Source organism: Nelumbo nucifera, chromosome 1, assembly GCF_055504915.1.
Source record: "Nelumbo nucifera cultivar China Antique chromosome 1, China Antique-T2T, whole genome shotgun sequence".
NCBI classification, from domain to species: Eukaryota; Viridiplantae; Streptophyta; class Magnoliopsida; order Proteales; family Nelumbonaceae; genus Nelumbo; species Nelumbo nucifera.
The window spans coordinates 206,674,675-206,697,000 of record NC_142649.1 but is presented as its reverse complement, the minus strand read 5'-3'; the positions used below and the strand labels follow the sequence as shown (position 1 = coordinate 206,697,000).

The following is a 22,326-nucleotide window of genomic DNA, read 5'->3' as shown; positions in this document are numbered from 1 at the left end:
TTTCAGTACAGAACACGGTAAAAATAAAATCTCGTTCTCATGTTAGAAAGATCTTCCATTTGTCTTTAATAACTAATAAAGTGAATCACTAAGATTATAGAAAGGTAATGTTTCATTTGAGTAACAAACAATCAAGAATAAGTCTCAATTAAGAAATAGCTGCCTCTTCAAGGTAGACAGCTTAACCTTTGACCTTTCGCACTTGAATGTGATGTGTAGATTCTTGGCGCCAGATTGGCTGTCTTCCACTTTGGACAATAGTAACGTGCTCTCCCGCCTTCAGCAGATTCTTATTCTGGTGGAAAAGAATTTCAATAATAGATTAACCATAAAGAAAAATTAATTTAGTAAAAATATTCACGGGTGAAAAGCAGCAAACTATAACCGAGTACCAGCAAAAGATTTAGTGCTCGAGAGAAGGTTTCCTCTGCATCATCCGATAACTGCATGTATATGGGTAATACACCTTGATAAAGTGCTAACCTCTGCTTGATTCTTTCTCTGCATCAACAGAATTGAATAAAAAGAAACTCAATCTCTAACTTGTCCATTAAAGTAGGAAAATATAAAAGCACAGTTCACCTAGGACTGGAGATAGGTAGATGCCATTTTTAACCACTTCCAAGGAGATACCAACAAAGCCAGTTCCATATGAGTCGAAAGAACAATACAGTACAGACGCTACAATTTGCAAAAGGAGAGATCTGCATCAGATATTGATTCTGTTTTATCTTCATGGCGACACCACTGGTGAAATTTTGGTGTGTCTATATGGATAAACCAGATCTAGGCTCCCAAACAGTTAGGTTATAACCCACGTATATTTACCACAACAAACCTAATTGATCTGACAGGCCAGCCAGTAACCATAAGAGAGGAATCGCAGATATTTTAGTCAAAATCTGAGCTGATGGAGGCAATTATTGGTAGAATTGAAAGCATGTGGAAGAGCTGGACTGCTTGTTTGAGTCCATTATCTTTTCAGCCTTTTCTTGTATAGAAACTGAATGTACATCATCTGTGCATATTGAAATAGGCACATTTTGGTATATGTGGTTGAGGGACCCTCTCTCTCCCCCACTTTTCTTTTCACAGAATTATAATACAACTTGTCAACTTCATTATCATCTTTCAAAAGAAAAAAAAAAAAAAAAAAAAAAACACTGCCCAACCATAAGCAAATTATAGTGGAGATTTGGAAAGAATATCAAGCATTGTGGTCTGTTGTTATGGGCCCGGGAATAGGATCTCGTCACGGGTCGGTCCACGGGTGATTTGTTGCAAAACCTATTCCCTTGTTCCTCCCCTTTCTTGCAAAACCTATCTTGGCTTCCTAAGGGTGATTTGTCCAAGAGATCACCTAATTCTCCTTTTACTCTCTTTCTTGACTGAAATTCCATATTCTCTCATTCAATAATGGTGTCTCCTTAAATAGGAGATTACAAGAGTCCTAGTCCTAGGGAGTCTCCTTGCTGAATAGGGAGACTTCCAACTCTATCTTGATAAGATAAGATAAGTTAATTCTAATCTGATAAGATAAGATAATCTAATCAACTAATAAGATAAGATAAGAACAGAACTAGATAAGTAAGAACAGATCTCCTACTTCTAACAGACTTCTAACAGAACTCGGTTCCTATCTCTAATAGATAAGTAAGAACAGAACTAGATAAGTAAGAACAGAACTCCTACTTCTAACAGACTTCTAACAGAACTCAGTTCCTATCTCTAATAGATAAGTAAGAACAAAACTAGATAAGTAAGAACAGAACTGGAATAAGTAAACTATTGGCGAGCTGGCAAGAAGAGCTGACGTGGCAAGATAAGCTGCTGTGTGGGCCCCCCTCACTGCTGCTGCCGGCAGCGGTAATTCTTCCCACGAATGCATCCACAACATTACTCCCCTCTTGGACTTCGAGCTTGTCCTCAAGCTCGAATTCAGGATGGGTGTCGGGAATCACCGTCAAAGGAATTCCGGATAGGTGGAATGACTTTGCCCTCCTGGATCAGGTTCCAATGAAGGGGGTTCATCCTCATCTTCCTCTTGTTTCACCAGGAGGCAGGAAAAGTCTCTTGCACTTGTGCCCTGCTGAGTAGAGTTCATCGCAATTAAAACATTGCCCCCTCGCCCTGCGTTCTTCCATCTCAGCCCTGGACAAGTGCTTAATAGGGGTGTAACGACGCTGCTCCCCACACTGGATGCTGATCTGGAATTGGTGCTCGTCTGTGGCTTCCGTTCTTGGCTGGCTGCTGGATATGGAGCCATTCCGAGTGGTTCCGGGGATGCCCATGCTGATGGAGGTCGCCCCATACTGAAGGTTTCGTGGCTGAGTTGTAGTTTGCGTTCGAAGGCGTGTGCTAGGTTCATGGCTGTGGCCAGGTTGGGAGGGTGTTGCATCTCCACGTCCACTCTTAGGGGTTCTGCTAGCCCCGCGGTGAACATATTGGCTTGCTGATCTGCGCGAACCGAGGTTGCTCTGGCGAGAAGGGTTTGGAACTGGCGTTGGTATTCTGCCACAGTTCCAGTTTGCTTGAGGTTGATTAACTCGCCCAGCGGGTTGCTTGTCAACGGTGGTCCGAACCTAAGGAGACATATGATTTAAACTGCCCCCAATTGAGCCCGGGTTCTTCTTGCTCCAGTCAGTAGAACCAGAGCTGCGCCTCTTCTGATAGGTGGAAGGCGGCCAGACTGACCTTATCTTTGTCATCAGTGCGCTGATTACGGAAGAACTGTTCGCAGTGATACAGCCATCCTAACGGGTCTCTGGTGCCGTTGTAAGATGGGAATTCCAGCCGGCTATACTTGGGGATAACTGCGGCTGTCGGGGAAGCGATCTGCTGTTCGCTGGACGTCTCTGCCCAGTCCGGACGGCGACTGTTTGTGGTGGCGGTTCCCTCAGAACTTCTGTCCTTGTTGGAGAGGAACGCTTCCAGCAGGCGTCGCAGCTCCCGGACATCATCCTTGACTTCACGAACCTCCATGCTGGTTTCTGCGAGCCTATGTTCCAATTCGTGGACCCTGGAAGACAGCGGCTCCTGTTTTCCCATGACGGTAGGCTCTGATACCAAGTTGTTATGGGCCCGGGAATAGGATCTCGTCACGGGTCGGTCCACGGGGAAAACCTCCTGTTTTCCCTTGTTCCTCCCCTTTCTTGCAAAACCTATCTTGGCTTCCTAAGGGTGATTTGTCCAAGAGATCACCTAATTGTCCTTTTACTCTCTTTCTTGACTGAAATTCCATATTCTCTCATTCAATAATGGTGTCTCCTTAAATAGGAGATTACAAGAGTCCTAGTCCTAGGGAGTCTCCTTGCTGAATAGGGAGACTTCCAACTCTATCTTGATAAGATAAGATAAGTTAATCCTAATCTGATAAGATAAGATAATCTAATCAACTAATAAGATAAGATAAGAACAGAACTAGATAAGTAAGAACAGATCTCCTACTTCTAACAGACTTCTAACAGAACTCGGTTCCTATCTCTAATAGATAAGTAAGAACAGAACTAGATAAGTAAGAACAGAACTCCTACTTCTAACAGACTTCTAACAGAACTCAGTTCCTATCTCTAATAGATAAGTAAGAACAGAACTGGAATAAGTAAACTATTGGCGAGCTGGCAAGAAGAGCTGACGTGGCAAGATAAGCTGCTGTGTGGGCCCCCCTCACTGCTGCTGCCGGCGGCAGTAATTCTTCCCACGAATGCATCCACAACATCTGTGGCTGGGATACAGAACCAGTCTGGTAAGCGTGTGAAAAGGAATTTACAAAGAACCTCGAACCAATGAATTATTGTATTTGTTTTTCAATTTCTGGTTAACTAATACGAATTATTTCTCCTGAGTCAGCCTCCTGGGACAGTACTACTGGTTGGGGCTGACAAATCCTACTAACTAAAGCCAATTTACAGGCCTGATTTTAAAGCACTGAAATGAACATTTTGATAAGCTAAAGCTAAATGGTTCATGTCGGTTTTGCTTGCAACCATCTAGTTGATAACCTAACACTTAATTGATCCATCATTTAGGCACATGGAGATGAATATTGAATAAACTTACTCATAGACTAACAATTGCATGTGTCAGTTTATTTGCATTAGGCTTTGATCTTAAGGAATTTTAACATGTAGCAGAGATACATATCAAGACTCAAAGGATGAGACTGATCATTCATTTTTTATTTTCCTTTTCTTAGATTATATGGAGTTGGGTCAATTGTTTTTTTTTTTTTAATGTATATTCTCAAGCTACAAGATTCCAACAATAGTTGATGGAATCCTTTTTGCATAAGTCATTGTAATCATTTACAAAATCACTTGTTACCTATAAAAAATTAGTTACAGATCCTCTGCACAAAATTGTAAAATAAAAAAAAAAAAACAAACAAAGCAAAACAATTCATAATGCACACACAAGTACATGCATAAACATAAAAGTAGACACATCGTGTATGTAAATTAGATCTGTATCAGAACCGGATAAGGGTGGAATCCAAACACAATCAGATTAAAAATGCCCAGAAGTAGTGCAGAAAGCAGTGGGCAAGATTTGTTCCTGGGTGTCGGTGAATGAGGAATTTAAAAAACAGAATGTATCTCTTTTGTTTTGCACTAAATCATGGATGAACTTGTAATCTGTTTTGGACCCAGGCAGAATTAGTGGTCTGGGCCTTGTTGTAATTTTCTCTTTATTCTGAATAAATTACCTTACCTTTTTCCAAAAAAAAAAAAGAATACAATCAGATTAAAAATGAAATTGAAATTCATCTCAAATCCTATCCACCATAAATATGTTTAGCCAAGATATTGCCAGTTTTAGTGATTTTGAAAGGGAGAAACTTACTCATTTGTGAAAGCAAAGATTGTAGCAGAAGGCCGGTAGTGGCTTAACAGCACAGCCATAGATCCTGTTCTTGTGAAGACAACAATGGGTGTTCGAAGTGTATTTGCCATTGTGGTTGCATGGAAAGCAAACATTGCACTCATATGGTTCTGATACTACAGTGAAAGTTAAAGATATCAGAAAGTTCCTACAGAAAGAAAAAAACAGAAAAGAAATTTGACATAAAAAGTGTTGTGCCATGCTGCCAATTGATAGCAATGTTCCAAGTTTCAATTCTCATTAAGCCCATCAGAATAAATTTCATTCATTCAAAACAACTTGTGAACATGAATGGGGTAGCCCGCCTTACCTTTATATCATGACCAACATGCGCCTGAAGGGAAAAAGAATGAATAGTAGTTTTGTCCGGTAAACTCGATTCAGTTCTCAATGCCACAGTGTGCATTACTTTAACAGCTTTTAGTGGATACCTGAAGCCATTATCATAATAACCGATCAAATAAAAGAAAAAGGCATACTAGATATTCCTTTAAAAAGGGAAAAATAATTCAGTTCTCAATGCCACAGTGTGCATTACTTTAACAGCTTTTAGTGGATACCTGAAGCCACTATCATAATAACCGATCAAATAAAAGAAAAAGGCATGCTATATATTCCTTTGAAAAGGGAAAAATACTTCCCAAAAAACATCATGCCTCTCCCAACCCTCCCCCCCCCCTCTCCAAACAAAAAAGATTTATTAATGTAATTCATCGGTAATGGGGAAAAAACAAATCTGATCAAGTTTAGAAACACAATTAGATATAAAGCTGGCAAGGCCATTGCTCAGCAGAACTAGATTAAATTATGAGGGACCCTAGTGGTTTATCAAAGGACGAATAAACCAGAACCTGACAAAATCAATTTAAAGTAGAAAATCTAGTGATTTGCCCCTATAATGTTCTCAGTACTTTGTTTTTTGTTGTGCTGAGAGGCACAACAAGGTAGTGCTGCATGCTGATTGTGCTTACTCAATGTGCTCACTTAGTGTGTTTACCAGTTCCAGACTAGGGATAAAAAAAGGAAGCAGACAAGAAGGCAGTGGTGCATGGACTCTCTTAAATGGATGAAGTGTCCATGTTGGACATTTGTCAGATGTTATGGATTCTTGAAGGACACTTCTATGTGATGTGACACTTTTATTTTTCTCCTTACTTAGCATAAATGGACAATTATACACAGAATGAATGCCATTTTTCCTATAAATGCTAGGTTTATACTTTTCTATGGATGTGCCTGCAAGTCCTTGTTTTTTGTTTTGCCAAGTATGGCTCTAAACACGTGTACATTGATTATCATGTTCATATCCATGCAACACTACAAGAAGGTATTCACAGGATTGGGAGTCCAAACATGGCTATCTGCTTTAGAGGGATCAATGAAGACAATGTCCAAAAGCTGAAGATCATATAGCTGACTCTGGAAAAGGACATTGGGAAATGAAATGGTCTTGTTTTTTATTCATAGAAAAAGTAAATAGACTCAGATATAAATCTTCGAAGGATGGTTTCCTCACCATAGCTAGAATTTAGTCTTGTTCCTTTATGACACGTCAAATCTGGTATGGGTGAGAACACACTTCAAATAGCTGAAAAAGACTTCCGAGGTGAAGTATAGCTCGACAAGACCAGCATCACGTCCATTGCCCAATAAATCATCAACCATTTTAATCATGATATACCACAGCTTATTCAAATCTACAGAGAAGCATCAAAGCCATCTAACCAGGAGGGAGGAATTCCTAAAAACCAAACCCCAAACCCAATCCACTCTCTTCTTTCCTTCTGAATATTTCCAATTTATTAGGTGATCCTTTTAGTTTGTCCTTGTTACCATAAGAAAACTCTCATTATTTTCTTCAATCTTTTCACAATTAGCATTGGGATTTTGGATATGAACAAGAAGTAGATGGGAAGGTTAGCAAAGGTTGACCATTTTAGTGTGATTATCCCTCCTAAAGAAACGCAATTCCTCTTCCAGGTAGCAAATTTCTTGGTAAACTTGTCAAAAACTGGATTGCAGAAATTACAAAAACTAAGATTATCTCCAAATGAAAATCCAAGGCAATATTAAATGGATTGATTTAAATTCTAGTTATAAGCATATACATGATAGCTCAATAATACTATGGACATACCGATTTATGTTATTGAGAAAGGACCAAAGTTTTTTATTATATTGTTGGGTATGATCCATGAAGAATTCCCTTCCATTGTCATTATTAATACGATTGTTGGCATAAGAATCTATTATAATTCTGCCTCATATAGATGTATTAAAGAAGAAAGAAAAAGAAGACTAGAAATCTTACGGTAGGTGGAGAAAGGACGAAGAAAGCAGAGATGAGATGTTTGCAAGGAAGAATACTTCCATTTCCCTAGCAGGACAAGGGGTGAACAGCGACCAATGTATTGCAGAGTAACTTAAAAGGATGTAATGTAACAGGGGGCTGCTGTGTATGGGCTCTTACATAGTAACTTGGGGTAACAAGGAACTCTTTGTGTATATTCTTTTAAACAATTAAAGAAAACTTTTATCATTTATCCATGACCTAAAAAGAACTTCCATTTCCCTATCTACCTGTGGTTTGCTTCTAACTGCTGAGAAATGTTTTCTTCTCTTCTTCTTAGAGGATCTCCCAAAATTTTTGGGTGTTTTGTCCCTTTTTCTTTCTTTTCTTCTTCCTTTTAGTCCTCTCCATGCATAGCTCTCTCCTTTTTATCTCTTTTGATCCCTCACTAGTACATTAGTAGCATTAGGAAGCACGGGCCTCTTCTAGGGAGGCTTTATAGAGTGGGGGTGATTATGTAACTACCCTTCTCAAAAAGAGTGATGCCTGGCTTCCCACTAAAATAGAGGGAAAGCCAAGCATGGGACTGCTCAATGTGGTCTCATACATTTAAAGTAGCCCTTAAGCAGGTCAAATTGACTAATCTATTTTTTATTTAAGAGACTAGGACATGTGAGCTTTCTATCTGGCCTATTCATTTTAATTAAGGCCAGATGCAGTTGGATAGTCCTCTCTATGATAAACTTTTTTTTTGAAGAGTAAGAATAAAATTTTATTAAATCAAAAACAAGATACAAGCTGATTAGTCAATTTGACCTGCTTAAGGGCTACTTTAAATGTATGGGACCACATTGAGCAGTCCCATGCTTGGCTTTCCCTCTATTTTAGTGGGAAGCCAGGCATCACTCTTTTTGAGAAGGCACCCATCCAACTTCAGTTTAGACTAACTGATTCACATTGCAATTTTGAATCTCTAACAGTTCCCAAAAGTTATCAACAAAATTTGAAAATCTGATTTGTTCAAATTCTGGTAGAGTGATGACCCAGCCTGTGACTAGTTTGCCAACTGAAGCCACAACCTCTTCAGTCCTTTCCTTTACTTCAAACAAACAGCAAAGGGGATACATCTCCAGACAAATTAAAATACTCTTTCAAGAGTAGATGTGAGCTCTTTCTATCTGGCCTATTCAAGAGTAGATGACTCCAATACGAAGTTATTAGTATAGAGTTTGAGTAGATGAAAAAACAGGTCTGAAAGGAGAACATAAAGAGTTTGAGAAGATAAATGCAAGACCCATGCTGCATTCAACTTGTTTTATTAAAGAGTGAAGAAATAACATGAATAATTACAATCCTGCCCCTATAAGAACCAATGGCAGATTTATAATAATAAGGTAAAATTCTTCTTACATCACAACAAAGATCAAAGCATGATCTATCAATGGCTGCTACAAGAAATCCATAAAAGAATCAAAATGCAAACAAAGAAAAAACAAGGGTTGAAACTGTTAACATGTAGAAAATAATAGGTGGTATAGCAAGAAATGTAAACCACAAGTACTTACTTTCCATGTGCAGTTTCCCCAGAAAGCATCACTGCATCAGCACCTTCTCGTACTGCAATTGCAATGTCAGATACTTCTGCCCTTGTTGGTGTTGGATGATTTATCATGCTTTCCAACATGTTTGTTGCTACTATCACCGGTTTCTGCATGCTGTGGCACCTTCTAATGATCTCTTCCTGTTCAAACAGTTACTTGAGATCTACTAATTTTTTTAAACAGAATACAGTTCTAATACTGGTATTCAATAATTCAGTATATGGGCCTTCACAAGACAGTGCAACACCATGTGATTGGATTGTGACAAGGTGATAATAGTGATCCATGGAAGATGATTACGCTTGGACTGTGACATTAGTTCATAAATGTTGCAATATTTTTTGTCCACCATTATCTTCTGCTAAAACATGAAGAATTGTGTGCAGATGTACACAAAAAAGAATACAAAAAAACACACAAGATGGACAGCCAAATAAAAGAAAGAAAAACAGACAACCTCATTATCAAGCTTTATATCCTTTACAATGGTAATGACACCCCGCAGTAAGGTCAGGCCTTGAAAACTGAGAATTGCTAAATCATTGACCATAGAATAGTAGTTTCCTCCTGTTAGAATTGTTAGAATTAGTTAACAGGGGCATTATTGTCTTTTTCATGTTGTTTTTCTCTCTTATGTCTGTTGTAACTTACCTAAGGGTATTATAGTCATTTCAGCTTTAGTAGAATGCTAATACAACCTGGGTCGACAGTAAGGAGAGAAGATTAGATTTCTCCTTGCTAGTCTTCCTCTTTCTTCTCTTTCCCTTCTCTTTCTTTCTCCTATCCTTTTCTTTACCTTTTCTTTTCTTTATTAAAGTTGGAACACCCAAGTTTCAAAATATCAATGTATCAGCCCATATCGGCCGTTACGTATTGTATCGGGAGCTTCCCAATACGCCCCTACAGAGGGTGTATTGGGGTTTTGACGGGTTCAGGGAGTGCACGGACCTTAAACCGGCCCCTCTGAATTGGATTTGAAAAAAAAAAAAAAAAACTAAGAAAATTACCAATACTGCCTGATACACCTCTACCGGCATATCGAGCGTATCGATATTTTGATCCTTGGGAACACCTCCCTTAATGCACCTCAACACAACCAGATATTTGGAAAGAACTACCTTGTTCTCATCAAACAAGTATGCCATCCCCAAGAAATTCTCCTGTCTTTTTCCATTTAATGCTATTAGCAAAGTACCCTCAATCACAAGGTATTAGAAATGTATAGAAGCCACTCCAAGGCCAAGACAAAAGCCATCACCTCTACTTTAGGTGAACCTGCCTCACCATCTACATTAGGTAAAACTGCCTCACTAGACACTAATTGAGTCATTAAAATTCAGATATTATTCCCTTCTCTGTCAGAAACACAACTAAAACTTCTGGAGGGGCATAATTCCTGATTCAGCACATCAAACCATAAAATGAGCCTTCACCATACTCTGACACCAGGGGCACTAATGTGAGCTACAGAAGTTGGCGATGAATGCGGAAAAGAGGATAGTATTTTGTTCCAAACACCACCAAAAAAGGGCAATGTTCTCTGAAAAAAGTCAATTCCTACAATGTCTCCATTGGACTTTGAAGTTAGACACCTCCAAAGCATCACATGCCATGCCCAATTACCTAATCAAGAAGTCCCATAAAGTGCATACTTTGACAAATGCAAATACGAAGTAACCAAGTGATTCTCCATCTATCAAGAGATAACACAACCAGTGAGTTATATACTTAAACTCAACCCACCTCCTCTGAAGAAGATAGGCACTCACCTAACCACAGGCAGTGTTCCCTAAAAAGAGCAATGGAAAATCAACAACTCATTTTGGCTAGGAATATGCCAAGCAAGGGAGAAGATCTCATACAATGAAATAGCAAAGTAAAAGATAAATTTACATTTTAAAGTCCTAATCTGTGGTCAATTTTTTGGGCTAAAGAAAAACATCTTTAAGGAGCTCAATTGGTAGAAAATGCTACCATCATTCACTGATCACTCTAAAGACTTACCCCCCCCCCCTAGTAAACTAAACATAGGTCTGAAGTTTTCACATTTTTGTAACAATTGAATAAACATCATTTATTATTCTACTTGTGGGAAGGCAAACCAACAGTGGCTTTGTTTTCAGGACCAATAGGAGTGGGGGACTCATTGAGAACGGAGGTGATGGCTTGCTTCAAGGTGTAAGATATGCAAAACAGTTGGGGTTATACCAAATTGAGATTGAGGGAGACTCTAAATTGTTGATCGAGTGGCTGCAATCTGGTAAGTTGGGAGCCCGGATTTATAGACAGCCCATAAGGGAAATCCACAATACAACAAGGGAGATCGGTACATGCTTCAAATGGACAAGGAGATCAGCTAATGGTTTAGCTGACACGTTGGCTAAACAAGGGACTGTGAGGGAGAGTATGTTCTGGGCAGTTTTTTAAGAAAGATAACTGGGGCTCAACACCTACTTGGGGGTTGACAGCTGTACTTAAATCTGGAAAGTTATTTTAAAGTTATTTAATGAAGTTACCGTTTCCAATCAAAAAAAAAAAGGCAATCCAACAGTGGGGTTTACTTCAAAGAATAATGTATCTAGGAGGAAGGAAGAAGAAAGAAGGTGCAGAAAAGCTCTGATAGAGATTTTGAGGACACAACACATCTCTGCAAAGCTTACGCAAGGGAAGGGTAATGTATATGTGTGGAGAGCCTTAGGTCTCTTCTATTTATAGAGAAGGTCCCCAAACAGAATAGGAAATCATGTAATATAAGAGGGAACCTTCCCCAAAATGGAAAATTCTGTTATTTGGTTAGATCTGGGAAAGAGAGTTCACAAGTAGAGTTTTGCCACGTGTCACTACAGAGATTCTAGGGTTTGGGTTTCTGCCCTTCTCCAAATGAATTCAGGGGTGTGGGTTCCTGCTTTCTCAAAACATGGGCTGAGATGCAAGCCCATTGCAACTGTGACCTGTGCTACAATTGCAATGAAAAATTTGGGCTAGGCAACCATTGTAAGTCCCAACATATCTACTTGCTGCAAGTGGATGAAGGGGATGAGGACATATCTAGACCCGATGCACCAGAGGAACAGGAATGGGGGAATCTCATGGGACTAACAACCCCTGATATATCATTACAAGCAATGCATGGGCAGTCCATGTCTCAAATGATGCAGGTGGAAGGGATGTCAAATGGGCCGTCAGGTCCCAGTACTAGTGGATAGTCACTGAATTTTATCACAGTTGAGCACCTAACAAATAAAGGGAAAAAAAATAAGAAATATGCCCCACTTATCAAAATAATAATAATAAGAAGAAGAACTTTGCCTTCTCTTCCTCCTCCTGAGGAGGTTTATACCACCTTGTGCTCACAGAGGCTTACGCCTCTTGTGTTCTGAAATGCACCTCCAGGTAGTGGAATGCTTCATGTCACAACTCCATGTTTTATAACTTTGATGAGAGATGAAATTTCATCATTAAAGCAAAAAGACCGAAAGGCAGCACACCAATGGAGCCAAGGACACCGACCATGAAGGCATGAATAGTATTTCTAAGAATTGACAGGTAGAATATACATTATATATTAGAGGGTTCTTGGAAAAACATGAGCTATTGATGCAAATAAAATGCAAATGCCAACAAGTGATATATAACTTGCCATGACAATCAAATATACCTGCAATAAAGGAACTTCCTCAATTGGAAGTTCAGCTCCAAGGTCTCCACGAGCTACCATTGCCTGTCAAAATTAGATGCAACGAAGTGAAGGGAGTAAACTAGTTAAGAGATTGCCACCATCTTTTGAAATAATTACATAAAATAGATCTTTGATAAGGCAATAAGATTTTTACCAACAATTAAATTTCTTGCATACATTATAGACATGATTATAACATAGCATTTTGGTGTAGAAATACTTAATAGTTTTTGAGAAACTTGACTTACAGGGGTAATTTGAACATCCTATGTTAGTCAAAATACATTTAAAATTTAGTATGTTTTATTGTATAGTTTGTATATCTGACCATGTTTTTCTAATGTTTTTGGCATGTTTTCATATGCTTTGGTTACAGAATTGATTATAATGGTATGTTTCAAATTTTTCCAATATATTGTAATATTCCAGGCAACATGTTGTAGACAGTCTTTTCCACCATAAAGAAAATGACAGACTAAGGCTTACTTTTTGCTTGAAATCTATAACAAAAGCATGATTCATGCACCTCAACCATCTCCCCCCCCCCCCCAACCTTTATTTTATCTATTAAAAAGGGACAGGGCTAGTAACAACTTTATTGTCAGAAACTCATTATGATTGTCATAATTATGAAATACCTTTGTCTGATGCAACAAAAAAGTGTGATTCATGAATTCATGAGTATATTTCAAAATACCATTAGCATTTTCTAAAGTCAATACAATGTTTAGCAATTCTTTATCAGTGGCATTACATATCCATTGTTTCTAGTATGCCCATAATGTTATTACTGAACATGCCATATTCAACACTAACAAATTAATCCTGAAAATTCAATTCCATGCAATTCCAGCTGTGTATGGTGACAACATATCTTCATTATTTTTCACCTCATCTATTTTAGCAATCAACGTGCTAAAATAAGCAAATTTAGTCTTCAAGATCAACAAGTTCTACCTAATCTCTATGTCATAGAATGATAGTAGATCAAGTTTGATTTTAAAACATGAGAATAACTTACACCATCAGATGCTGAAATTATTGAATGAAGATTTAGAATAGAATCTGCGCTTTCTATTTTAACTATCACATGAATATCCGCATTGCAACCTACAACATAGAGTATTTGTGATTCCTTTTATCCAGAACAGCAATAAATGCACCAAAACTAGAAAAGAATGACAACAAAAAGAGTAAGAAACTCACATTTTAGATAATCTTTCAATTCATGAACCACTTTAGCATCTTTCACAAAAGAAACAGCATAGAAATCAACTTTATTGTCCACCCCAAACTTGATATCCTCCCAGTCTTTCTCTGCAGAAATTGATGTTAGATACATTTAACACAAAGCAGCCACAAAAAGAAGAATTAAATTGGGGATGGATATAATCTACTACAGGTAATAGAAGATAAGAAATTACCTGTTATAGATGGCAAAGTTGCACTTTTTCCACGAACATTTAAATGACGCCTTGATTTCAGCTCTCCACCATCAATAACTTCACATTTGACCAAATCCTTTGTTTTTGATTTTACTGCTAATGACATCATTCCTCCTATAACAGACAAAATAACTTGTTAACTTTGATTTGAGCATGATACTTGACATCTCATGCAGAATTGCTAAGAGTTTCTGCACTTACCATCTACCAGTAGTGTATCCCCAACTTCCACATCATTCACAAAATCATCATAGTTTACACTAACAGTATTTTCTGTGCTAACTCCTCTTTGAATAGTAAAATTGAACTCTTGTCCCTCCTTAAGCAGGATAGGTTGAGGCACATCTCCACTTCTAACCTCAGGACCCTATATAAAGAAATTAAACATGCCAAATAAATCATTGTTTTTTTTTCAAAAAGTGAGAATAAAAATGAATTAAAAGCAATGGACACAAAAATAAAATCAGAAAAGAAAAATGCTTGAGAAAGATTTTAATGTAGTAGATTCAGGGAAAGAAAAGTGCCAAAGGAGAAGTGCAACTCCAATAATTAGGTCCTTTAGTACACATTGTTTGATTATTTCAACATAGCAAATATAATAGATTGTTGTGACAAAGCTCCACATCCCAACGGTTTTTCAATCGCTTTTTAACATGAACGTTGGCATGTGACTAAAGAAGATTTAAAAAGAGTTTCCAATGAATTTCATGAAAGAGGCAAAGTGGTAAAAGGCACAAATGCTACTTTTATATCATTGATTCCAAAAGTTCCTAGAGCAGCCTCTACAAATAATTTCAGACCCATTTGTCGCACAACACAAGTTTATATAAAATTGTGACTAAGCTTTTATCAACAAGATTAAAAGAGGTTTCTCACCTTCTAACCTCTCAAGAGCAAAGAGCTTTTGTAAGGAACTGCAAGATTCCAGACCAGATTTTGATAGCAAATGGAGCAGTCAAGGACTTTAGAAAATTGGGAAAGAAGGGTTTTTGCATACAAATTGGAGTTAGAAAAGGATTATGACCATGTGGATTGAGAGTTTCTGAAATGGGTAATAAATAAGATGGGTTTTAGGAGCAGTCTACTCATTTTTCTATCCTAACAAATGAAGCTCCCAAAATTTCTTTAAGGCTTCTAGAAGTTTGAGGCAAAGAGATCCCCCATCCCCCATGCTTTTCTTCCTAGTAGTGGAGGTGATGAAGTGTAGCTTTATAGGCATTGAGTTGCATCAAAATGAGATCAACAAGTGTGCTGCAATGTTGGGATGCGAGATTAGGAGTTAGCCTCTTAAATATTTGGGCCAACTCCTATTCTCAAAAAAGTTGCTTGCATGACAAAGAATTATATTTCAAAGGGGGAAGGTTAAATCTCATTAAATTCACTTTTTCAAATCTTTTACTTCCTATATATTATCCAGGCTCCTGTTAAGGTGATACAAAGAATAGAAAAAATCCTTAGGGACTTTTTGTAGGATATTGGTGATGGTGAAAAAGATCATCTTATGAGATGGAAAGGGATTGTAAAATTAAGGAAGAGGGAGGGCTGGGAATTGGGAGGCTAAATAAAAGAATAAGGCCTTGTTAGGAAAATGGCTGTGGAGATTTCCAAAGGATATGGTCAGAAAACAACTTATTTGGGAGAACCTAGGAGTAGCTCCAATAGTTAAGTAGACTAAGTAGCTCCAATATGGATATGGCATTGGGAAGAGTGGAATGGAAGAACAGGATTCATGTAGCCAACACCATATAGTTGGACAAGACCAGGGGTGGAGCCAGGGGAGCCATGCCCCCCCCCCATGGTTCAGAAAATCTCCACTGTAATACAACTTTTCATGTAAATTTTCCCCTCCCCCCATTCTCCATCTCAATGGTTGCTCCCCCGTGGGCCCATCCATACTTCATTTATGTTTTGGTCCCCCTTATAACAATTTCCTAGCTCTGCCCCTGGACAAGACTTAGTTGAGTTGTTGTCATAAACATACTCAATCTACGTGAAGATACCAGTTAGCAGGGTACAATGATAGGGGTAAAACAAGGAATAAGAGCTTGCATTTCAAATTATGAAAAGAAAACAACAGGATAGTTATTAACTATTCGAATTAATAATTCATCATATGTCAACATTGCAGCACACTTGTTTTAAAAGCACAAGTGTGAGGGAAATAATGTGTTCTCCCAAGTGTTTTAAAAGCACAAGGTGCAAATAAGTGCAAGGGGATTTTTGTGCCCAAGGTGCAAGACACGAGGCACAAAATTAAAAAAAAAATACAAAACAAAAAACAAAAAACAAAAAATCAAAATGTAAAAAACAAAAATGAAATATAATATTAATTAAAAATGCATAGTTAAATTTCAAAAGAAATTAAATTTTTAAAAGCCTATTGGCTGAAATTAAATGTTTAAAAGCCTATTGGCTGAAATTAAAATACATAAACATAACATATAAAACATGTTCAAAGTAAAAATGTAGAAATAAAGTCAAACATAGCATACAAAACGTATTTAAACACTTAACAAACCAAACATGTGAAACTTTCAATATCTTTGATTTTTTTTCCCAATTGCATTACTTGTGAAACTTTCAATATCTTTGATTTTTTTTCCCAATTGCATTACTTCAAGTAGTTAATGTCATGTTAAACATTTTGGGTTGTTAATTCTACAAGTAGTTAATGTCATGTTAAACATTTTGGGTTGTTAAACATTTTTTTTCCCAAACCAAGTCCGGTTTCTAATACAGTCTAGGCCATTCTATCAGGTTTAATCCAATTAGAAAGCCCAAATATCATATCATATCATTATATATATATATACATACACATTCGGTTTATGGTTTGGTTTGGTTTCTAAAATTCAGAAAACCGAAATTTGAAATTATCCCAAGTCAAACCAGACTGTTTCTAAGTCCAGAGCAGACCAAACCAATCAGTTTTGTTCGGTTCGGTTTGGCAGTCTGGACTGTAAAATCACCCCTAATTGCTCCAAATGTGTGGACCTTTTTTTCAAATGTGCAAGTACAGACTTGAAAACCCACAGACATCTTCAAATTAAGAGTGATTAAATGATTATCTAAAATGCAGTAGCTATGACTAACAAACATACCTTTGTATCAAGCATTATGGCAACAACCTTGTCTTCAAACTGAGCATTGTATTCTTTGACCAAATCAATAGTTTTCTGATGTGATGCATGGTCACCATGGGACATATTCAGTCGTGCCACATTCATTCCAGCTTCAGCCAATTTCCATATCATTTCACGTGTATTTGTAGAGGGACCTATTGTGCATACTATTTTTGTTTTTCTTCGAGTATCTGAAGTTTCCACTCCCGAACTATAATCACTTGGGTGAAACTCAATAGAAGAGATGATGTTATCCTGAATTTTTTTCAAAGACTCTCAGGTTACAGATAGATAACAGAATTACTGAAACTAATAAACACAACTACTGATAGATGAATTGGCAAAGGTTAAAAACGATGAAACTAACAAACACAATTACTGATATGTGTTCAGGAATGTAATGCATACAAACTGAAAGTTAGAAAAACTATTTTGATTGTTCAGAAATGAAATTTGACAGGAGGGAGAAAGTTATCGCATATTTAAACAGCTACTATAAAAGTAGGTGTGTTAAACACTTAAACCATGAAAAACAGTTTAATCATACAAAACATAGAATAATATCAAAACAAATGCCTTCTAGCATAAATGCATAACATAATAGAAGGTAAAACCAAAACCATTTTGAAAACTTTCAATCTGACACGTATCTGATCTTGTTTGTTTACCAATCATTCGTTAGGAAAAAGGTCATTCTTGTTAAATATTTTGAGCTGGTCTAATTCATGTAGAAATACCCATCTAGCAGGTGACATGGCATAAATATTTAAGTGATGTTGTGAACTGAATTAACCAAAGCATTTTGATGATTTGGCATCCATATCTGTTACAGAACAACAGTATAACACTAACAGAAGGGAGAAGCCTATATGCCATACTTCTTCCAAGTTCCAAGTTATGTTCGTATATGTGGTCTTCAGTGCAACACAAGATTATTGTCTACCATGAAAATGTTGGTATACTTCTTCTAAGTTATATTGAACCAGAGCTCAACCTTCCAGTAATTGGACTAAAGATTCTTGAATAATTTTTTTCAGCAACACAAGAGTAAAGACGAGAGAATATGAAAACAGAGAATGATCTTGATTTGTACTCTCTGATTTTTACAATGGTTATACAAACATATACACAAGGAAGGGAACTTAATCAAAACGATATAATCCACTTTATCTTTGTTTTTTTTTTATAAGTGAAAACAACAGAGATCCTGTCCTACTGATGACTCGCAACAAAACCAAAGCTGCAAAACTTGTTTTATATTTATAACCTGCTAATTGCAAATATTAAAAAACAGAAAGTATGAGCTCAGCATTGAAAATCTTTCGGTCCGTATTATTCTCATTAAGTTCCACCTTTTCAATAACATAGAAACAGAGATCGCGCAGAACGGAGGGAAAAAGAACATAGCAGGTTCTCTAAAAGTTAATGCCTGATAGTTGTCAGACAAACAAGAAGAAAGCTTCCAAATCCAACACAAATGAACCGAATGAGCACTTACAACACCCGGAAGGCCATCCACCGATGCCGAATCTACTATTTGGTTCTTCTCCTTGATCTTCATCAATTTTACAGATAAAACGCCCCGACCAGGATATCCCGCTCTTCTTCTACTTGTGGTTTCATGTGAAAATCCGCTCAGATTCCTCGACGAAGCGAGTCGATTGCAACCGGCCCCGCTTCCGCTCTTCAACAGAGACATTCTCGTTTGCAGATTAATCTCCGCCGCCGATGCTGCGGCTCCGGAGACGGATGCCATTATCGATCGAAACAGAGAAACAGAAACTGGAAGAATAGTGGAAGAGAGCGAGAGAGAAGGTCCCCTGTTTTTCTTGCTTATTACGACTTTATGCGGAAGAAGAAAATGAAGAAAAACCTAGTTGCAGCAGTCAAGGAAAGTAGGAAACAATGTACACACTGAACGAAGTAGTTACTAACGTTTTAACACATGACCGTTGTTTAATAACATAGCGTTGCAAAGTCGGCATATTCCACGTTCGATCGGAATCCTGATAAATATCTAATAATACGACAGGATTCCGATCCACATGCAAATGAACAGGTTCTACGGTTGTTTAACAGATCCCGAAATGTTCTCTATAACGCCTCATGGCTCCATTTAGCGTTTACCGTCGTGTCTGGCTCGAGACAGTAAGTCAGCTCGGCTGTCCTAGTGTGCGTGTGAGGCGCGTGTGAAGCATCCTGTGTGAGGAGCAGATCCGGTCTCAAACGGTCGTTAGTACTACTTATAGTTAGTACTTACACTATTTGGTAGTTAGTAGTTAGTACTACTCAATCACGGATTTACCACAAATGTTTCAATGTTGTAATTTCAAAGCTTTGCACTATTTCATGAGTTCATCTCAACGCAAATTCACCAGACAAATGATGGTTTTATCCAGTGCTTCAAACCTCATTGATCCAACCAGTTGAACCGCTTGAACCATCATCCGATCAAGATTCTAGATCCAATTTGAGTAAAACCCAAAGAAGGTAAAAAAATCATTGACTTTGTCAAAAAAGGTTTGACTTGGATAGTTGGATTGTTGACCTGTTCAACCCGGTGACCGAGTTGTGAGTTGCATACTAACTGTATATGCAAATTTCAAGATGCCATAACCTTGCACTCCTATATCCGATTTGAGGTGATTTTTTATTTTGGGTGCCCCATTATTTTTTCCAAAAGAAAAACTTTTTTGGCCTCAAATTGCAATTTCTAATATTTTTTATAGATAAAAAAAATTAAAACTGAATTAAAAATATATAAATTAAATATAAAATATTTCATATATTACATATAAAACATAATTATACATTATTTATTGATAAAATACATGTTTATACATACTTACACACATACACAAATTTGGATTAGCTAAACGCTTTAGCTATTTAACAGGTTATGGAACCAATGATGAGGTTCCACACAAGTAATAAATTCATGGGACCCATTGTAAAAATGTGGGTCCCGTGAATTTAAATACTAATGTGGGACCTTATAATTGGTTCTACAACCCACTGAATAGTTAAAGCATTCAACTAAACCTTACTCCACACACACACACGACTAAAATGGCACAATCTGGCCTATCCGGCCTAGCTAGTCGTAGTCAGCGGCCTGAAAACAAAAACAATTCGGCCTCTGGGTCAATTTTTAAAACACCGGTTTTATCAACCCTAACCAAATAAGCACAAGGCAATGTGGATTTACCACTTAACCCAACCCCCCCCCCCCTAATAAACTTAATAATCATTAATAATTTAATGGACTTGAAATAAAATAGATTGATAAGATAGGATGTAACCAACCTAAATAAAACAGATTGATAAGATAGGATGTAACCAACCTAATATAGTTGGGATAAGGCATGAATGATGATAAACCCAACCCATTGAACCAATAACTTATGGTTTTGATCCCACAACTCTCTTTTATGAAATACAGGATGGTCTCCCCATAACCCATCCCCCTCATGCATTAGGAACATCTCTTGTGTGCGTGGAGATGTTTCCAATACAGAGGGATGGGTTGTGTGGGGCACGCTTTGTGGACAGCTCATTGGACTTCTTCTTTTCAGAGACATTGAGAAAGTTGGTCAGCTGCTACATGCTAATAAAATTTTTAGAGGTGAAGATTTGGCTTCCACATATATATATTTCACTTTTCCTACAGAATCGACTACAAGTCAAGGAGACAAGATTATGTTTTCTGGTGCAAATTTCTATTTCTTGTTTTTGCTGCATTTCTCTTAAACTCACCATGACTATTCAACATTTCTCTTCAACTCGCCATAACTTTTCAAAATGTCTAAAACTCACCATGTCACTAACTTGACGTTAAACAAACTAACAATTGTTAATATACGACCATTTTACCTTCATAGAAAAATATAAAATATATACATGTTTATTTTAAAGTTTTAACTAAAAAAAATGAAGAAAAGGAAAATTTATTTTTAAATTATAGAAACTATAGAAATTGAAAAACAAAAACAAAAAATAAAAATTGTAGAAAAAACACCAAAAATTATAGAAAAGCACAAAAACTATAAATAAATAACAAAAAAATACAAGAAAATTTATAGATCATAGAAAATAGAAAATTATAAAAAATAGAGATTATAACAAAACACTAAAAATGCAAAAAAAACAAGAAAATTGAAAAATGAAAAAGACAAAAAAGTATAAAGTTTAGATAAAAACAAAAATTGCAAATATAAATAAAATGATAAAAATTATATAGAAAAAGTAATAAATTGTAGAAAACACGAACATGATAATTTAAAAAAAATAAAACACAAAAAATACATAAAGTGATAAAAATTTAAATATTTGTGCAACTAAAAAATCAAAAAAATTCAGAAAAAAAAGAAATGCTCATTTTTGAAAAATATATATAAATTTTAGAAAAAATAAAAAATTGCAGACAAACTAATAAAATGATAAAATTTTTTAGTAAAATCAAACAAAAATTAGACAATGGGGATCATCAGTTTGGAATCTTTTTGGATGAAGGGCAAAATGGGTATTTTAAGGTATAAAGTTGGATGGATGGTCGAACGGAAAGTTGATGGAGGTTTTGGTTGGTTTGGGGATCTTGGATGGAGTATTTCGATAAAGATTTTGGATTTGGGGAGTGATGACCAATGAGGATCGTTAATTTGAAATTTTTTTGGTTGATGGGCAAAATGGGTATTTTAAGGTCTGAGGTTGCATGGGTGGTTAATCGGGAAGTTGTTGGAGGTTTTGGTAGGTTTGGGGGTCCTAGATGATGTGTTTTGATCAAGATCTTGGATTTGGAGAGTGGTGACTGATCAGAATAGTCGGTTTGGAATCTTTTTGGATAAAGGGGTAAAACGGTCATTTTGGGCCTGAAATTTGGTGGAAGGTCGATCAGGGGTTTAATGGAGGCTTTAGGAAGATTTAAGTGTCTTGGGGGAAGCTGTCGTGATGGAAATCTTAGATTTGGAGAGTGGTAGCCAATGAGGATCGTTAGTTTGGAACCTTTTTGGATGAGGGATAAAATGGTCATTTTAAGGTTTGAAATTTGGTGGGTGGTTGATCGGAAAGCTAATGGAGGTTTCGATAAATTTCGGGGGTCTTGCATGATGTGTTTCGATGAAGATCTTTGATTTGGAGAGTAGCGACTAATGAGGATCATTGGTTTGAAATCATTTTGGATGAAGGGTAAAATGGATATTTTGAGGTCTAAAGTTGGATAGTTGGTTGATTGGGACATTGATGAAGGTTTTGATAGGTTTTGAGGGTCTTGGATGGTGACCTCGATGAAGATCTTGGATTTTGAGAGTAG

The 22,326-nt window shown here is 37.0% G+C and overlaps 1 protein-coding gene across 2 annotated transcripts; it reads right to left on the bottom strand.

The window, feature by feature from the left end:
* Positions 1-18: 18 nt before the first annotated feature.
* Positions 19-18,931, bottom strand: PKP3 (plastidial pyruvate kinase 3). Of its 2 annotated transcripts, none has more exons than XM_010276992.2 (12): positions 18,517-18,931; positions 16,998-17,273; positions 14,098-14,263; positions 13,876-14,010; positions 13,658-13,768; positions 13,473-13,561; positions 12,431-12,493; positions 8,737-8,912; positions 5,192-5,312; positions 4,843-4,991; positions 393-501; positions 19-295 (listed from the first exon to the last, which is right to left on the bottom strand). In XM_010276992.2, exons 1-12 carry the CDS (start codon positions 18,772-18,774, stop codon positions 182-184), a joined length of 1,767 nt encoding a protein of 588 aa, XP_010275294.1. In that variant the 5' UTR covers positions 18,775-18,931; the 3' UTR covers positions 19-181. The 2 variants fall into 2 exon arrangements, with proteins under 2 accessions (XP_010275294.1, XP_010275293.1); XM_010276991.3 differs by having other exon boundaries at positions 4,843-4,997; positions 18,517-18,929.
* Between the last annotated feature and the right edge of the window lie 3,395 nt (positions 18,932-22,326).

Excerpts from the sequence above, each read along its gene's own strand:
- PKP3 (XM_010276991.3), bottom strand. The coding sequence starts at position 18,774 with ATGGCATCCGTCTCCGGAGCCGCAGCATCGGCGGCGGAGATTAATCTG. Across the intron at positions 13,562-13,657 it reads ATTGAAAGATTATCTAAAAT|GTTGCAATGCGGATATTCAT; the intron begins GTGAGTTTCTTA and ends TCTATGTTGTAG. Across the intron at positions 502-4,842 it reads ATCTTTGCTTTCACAAATGA|AGAAAGAATCAAGCAGAGGT; the intron begins GTAAGTTTCTCC and ends CTGTTGATGCAG.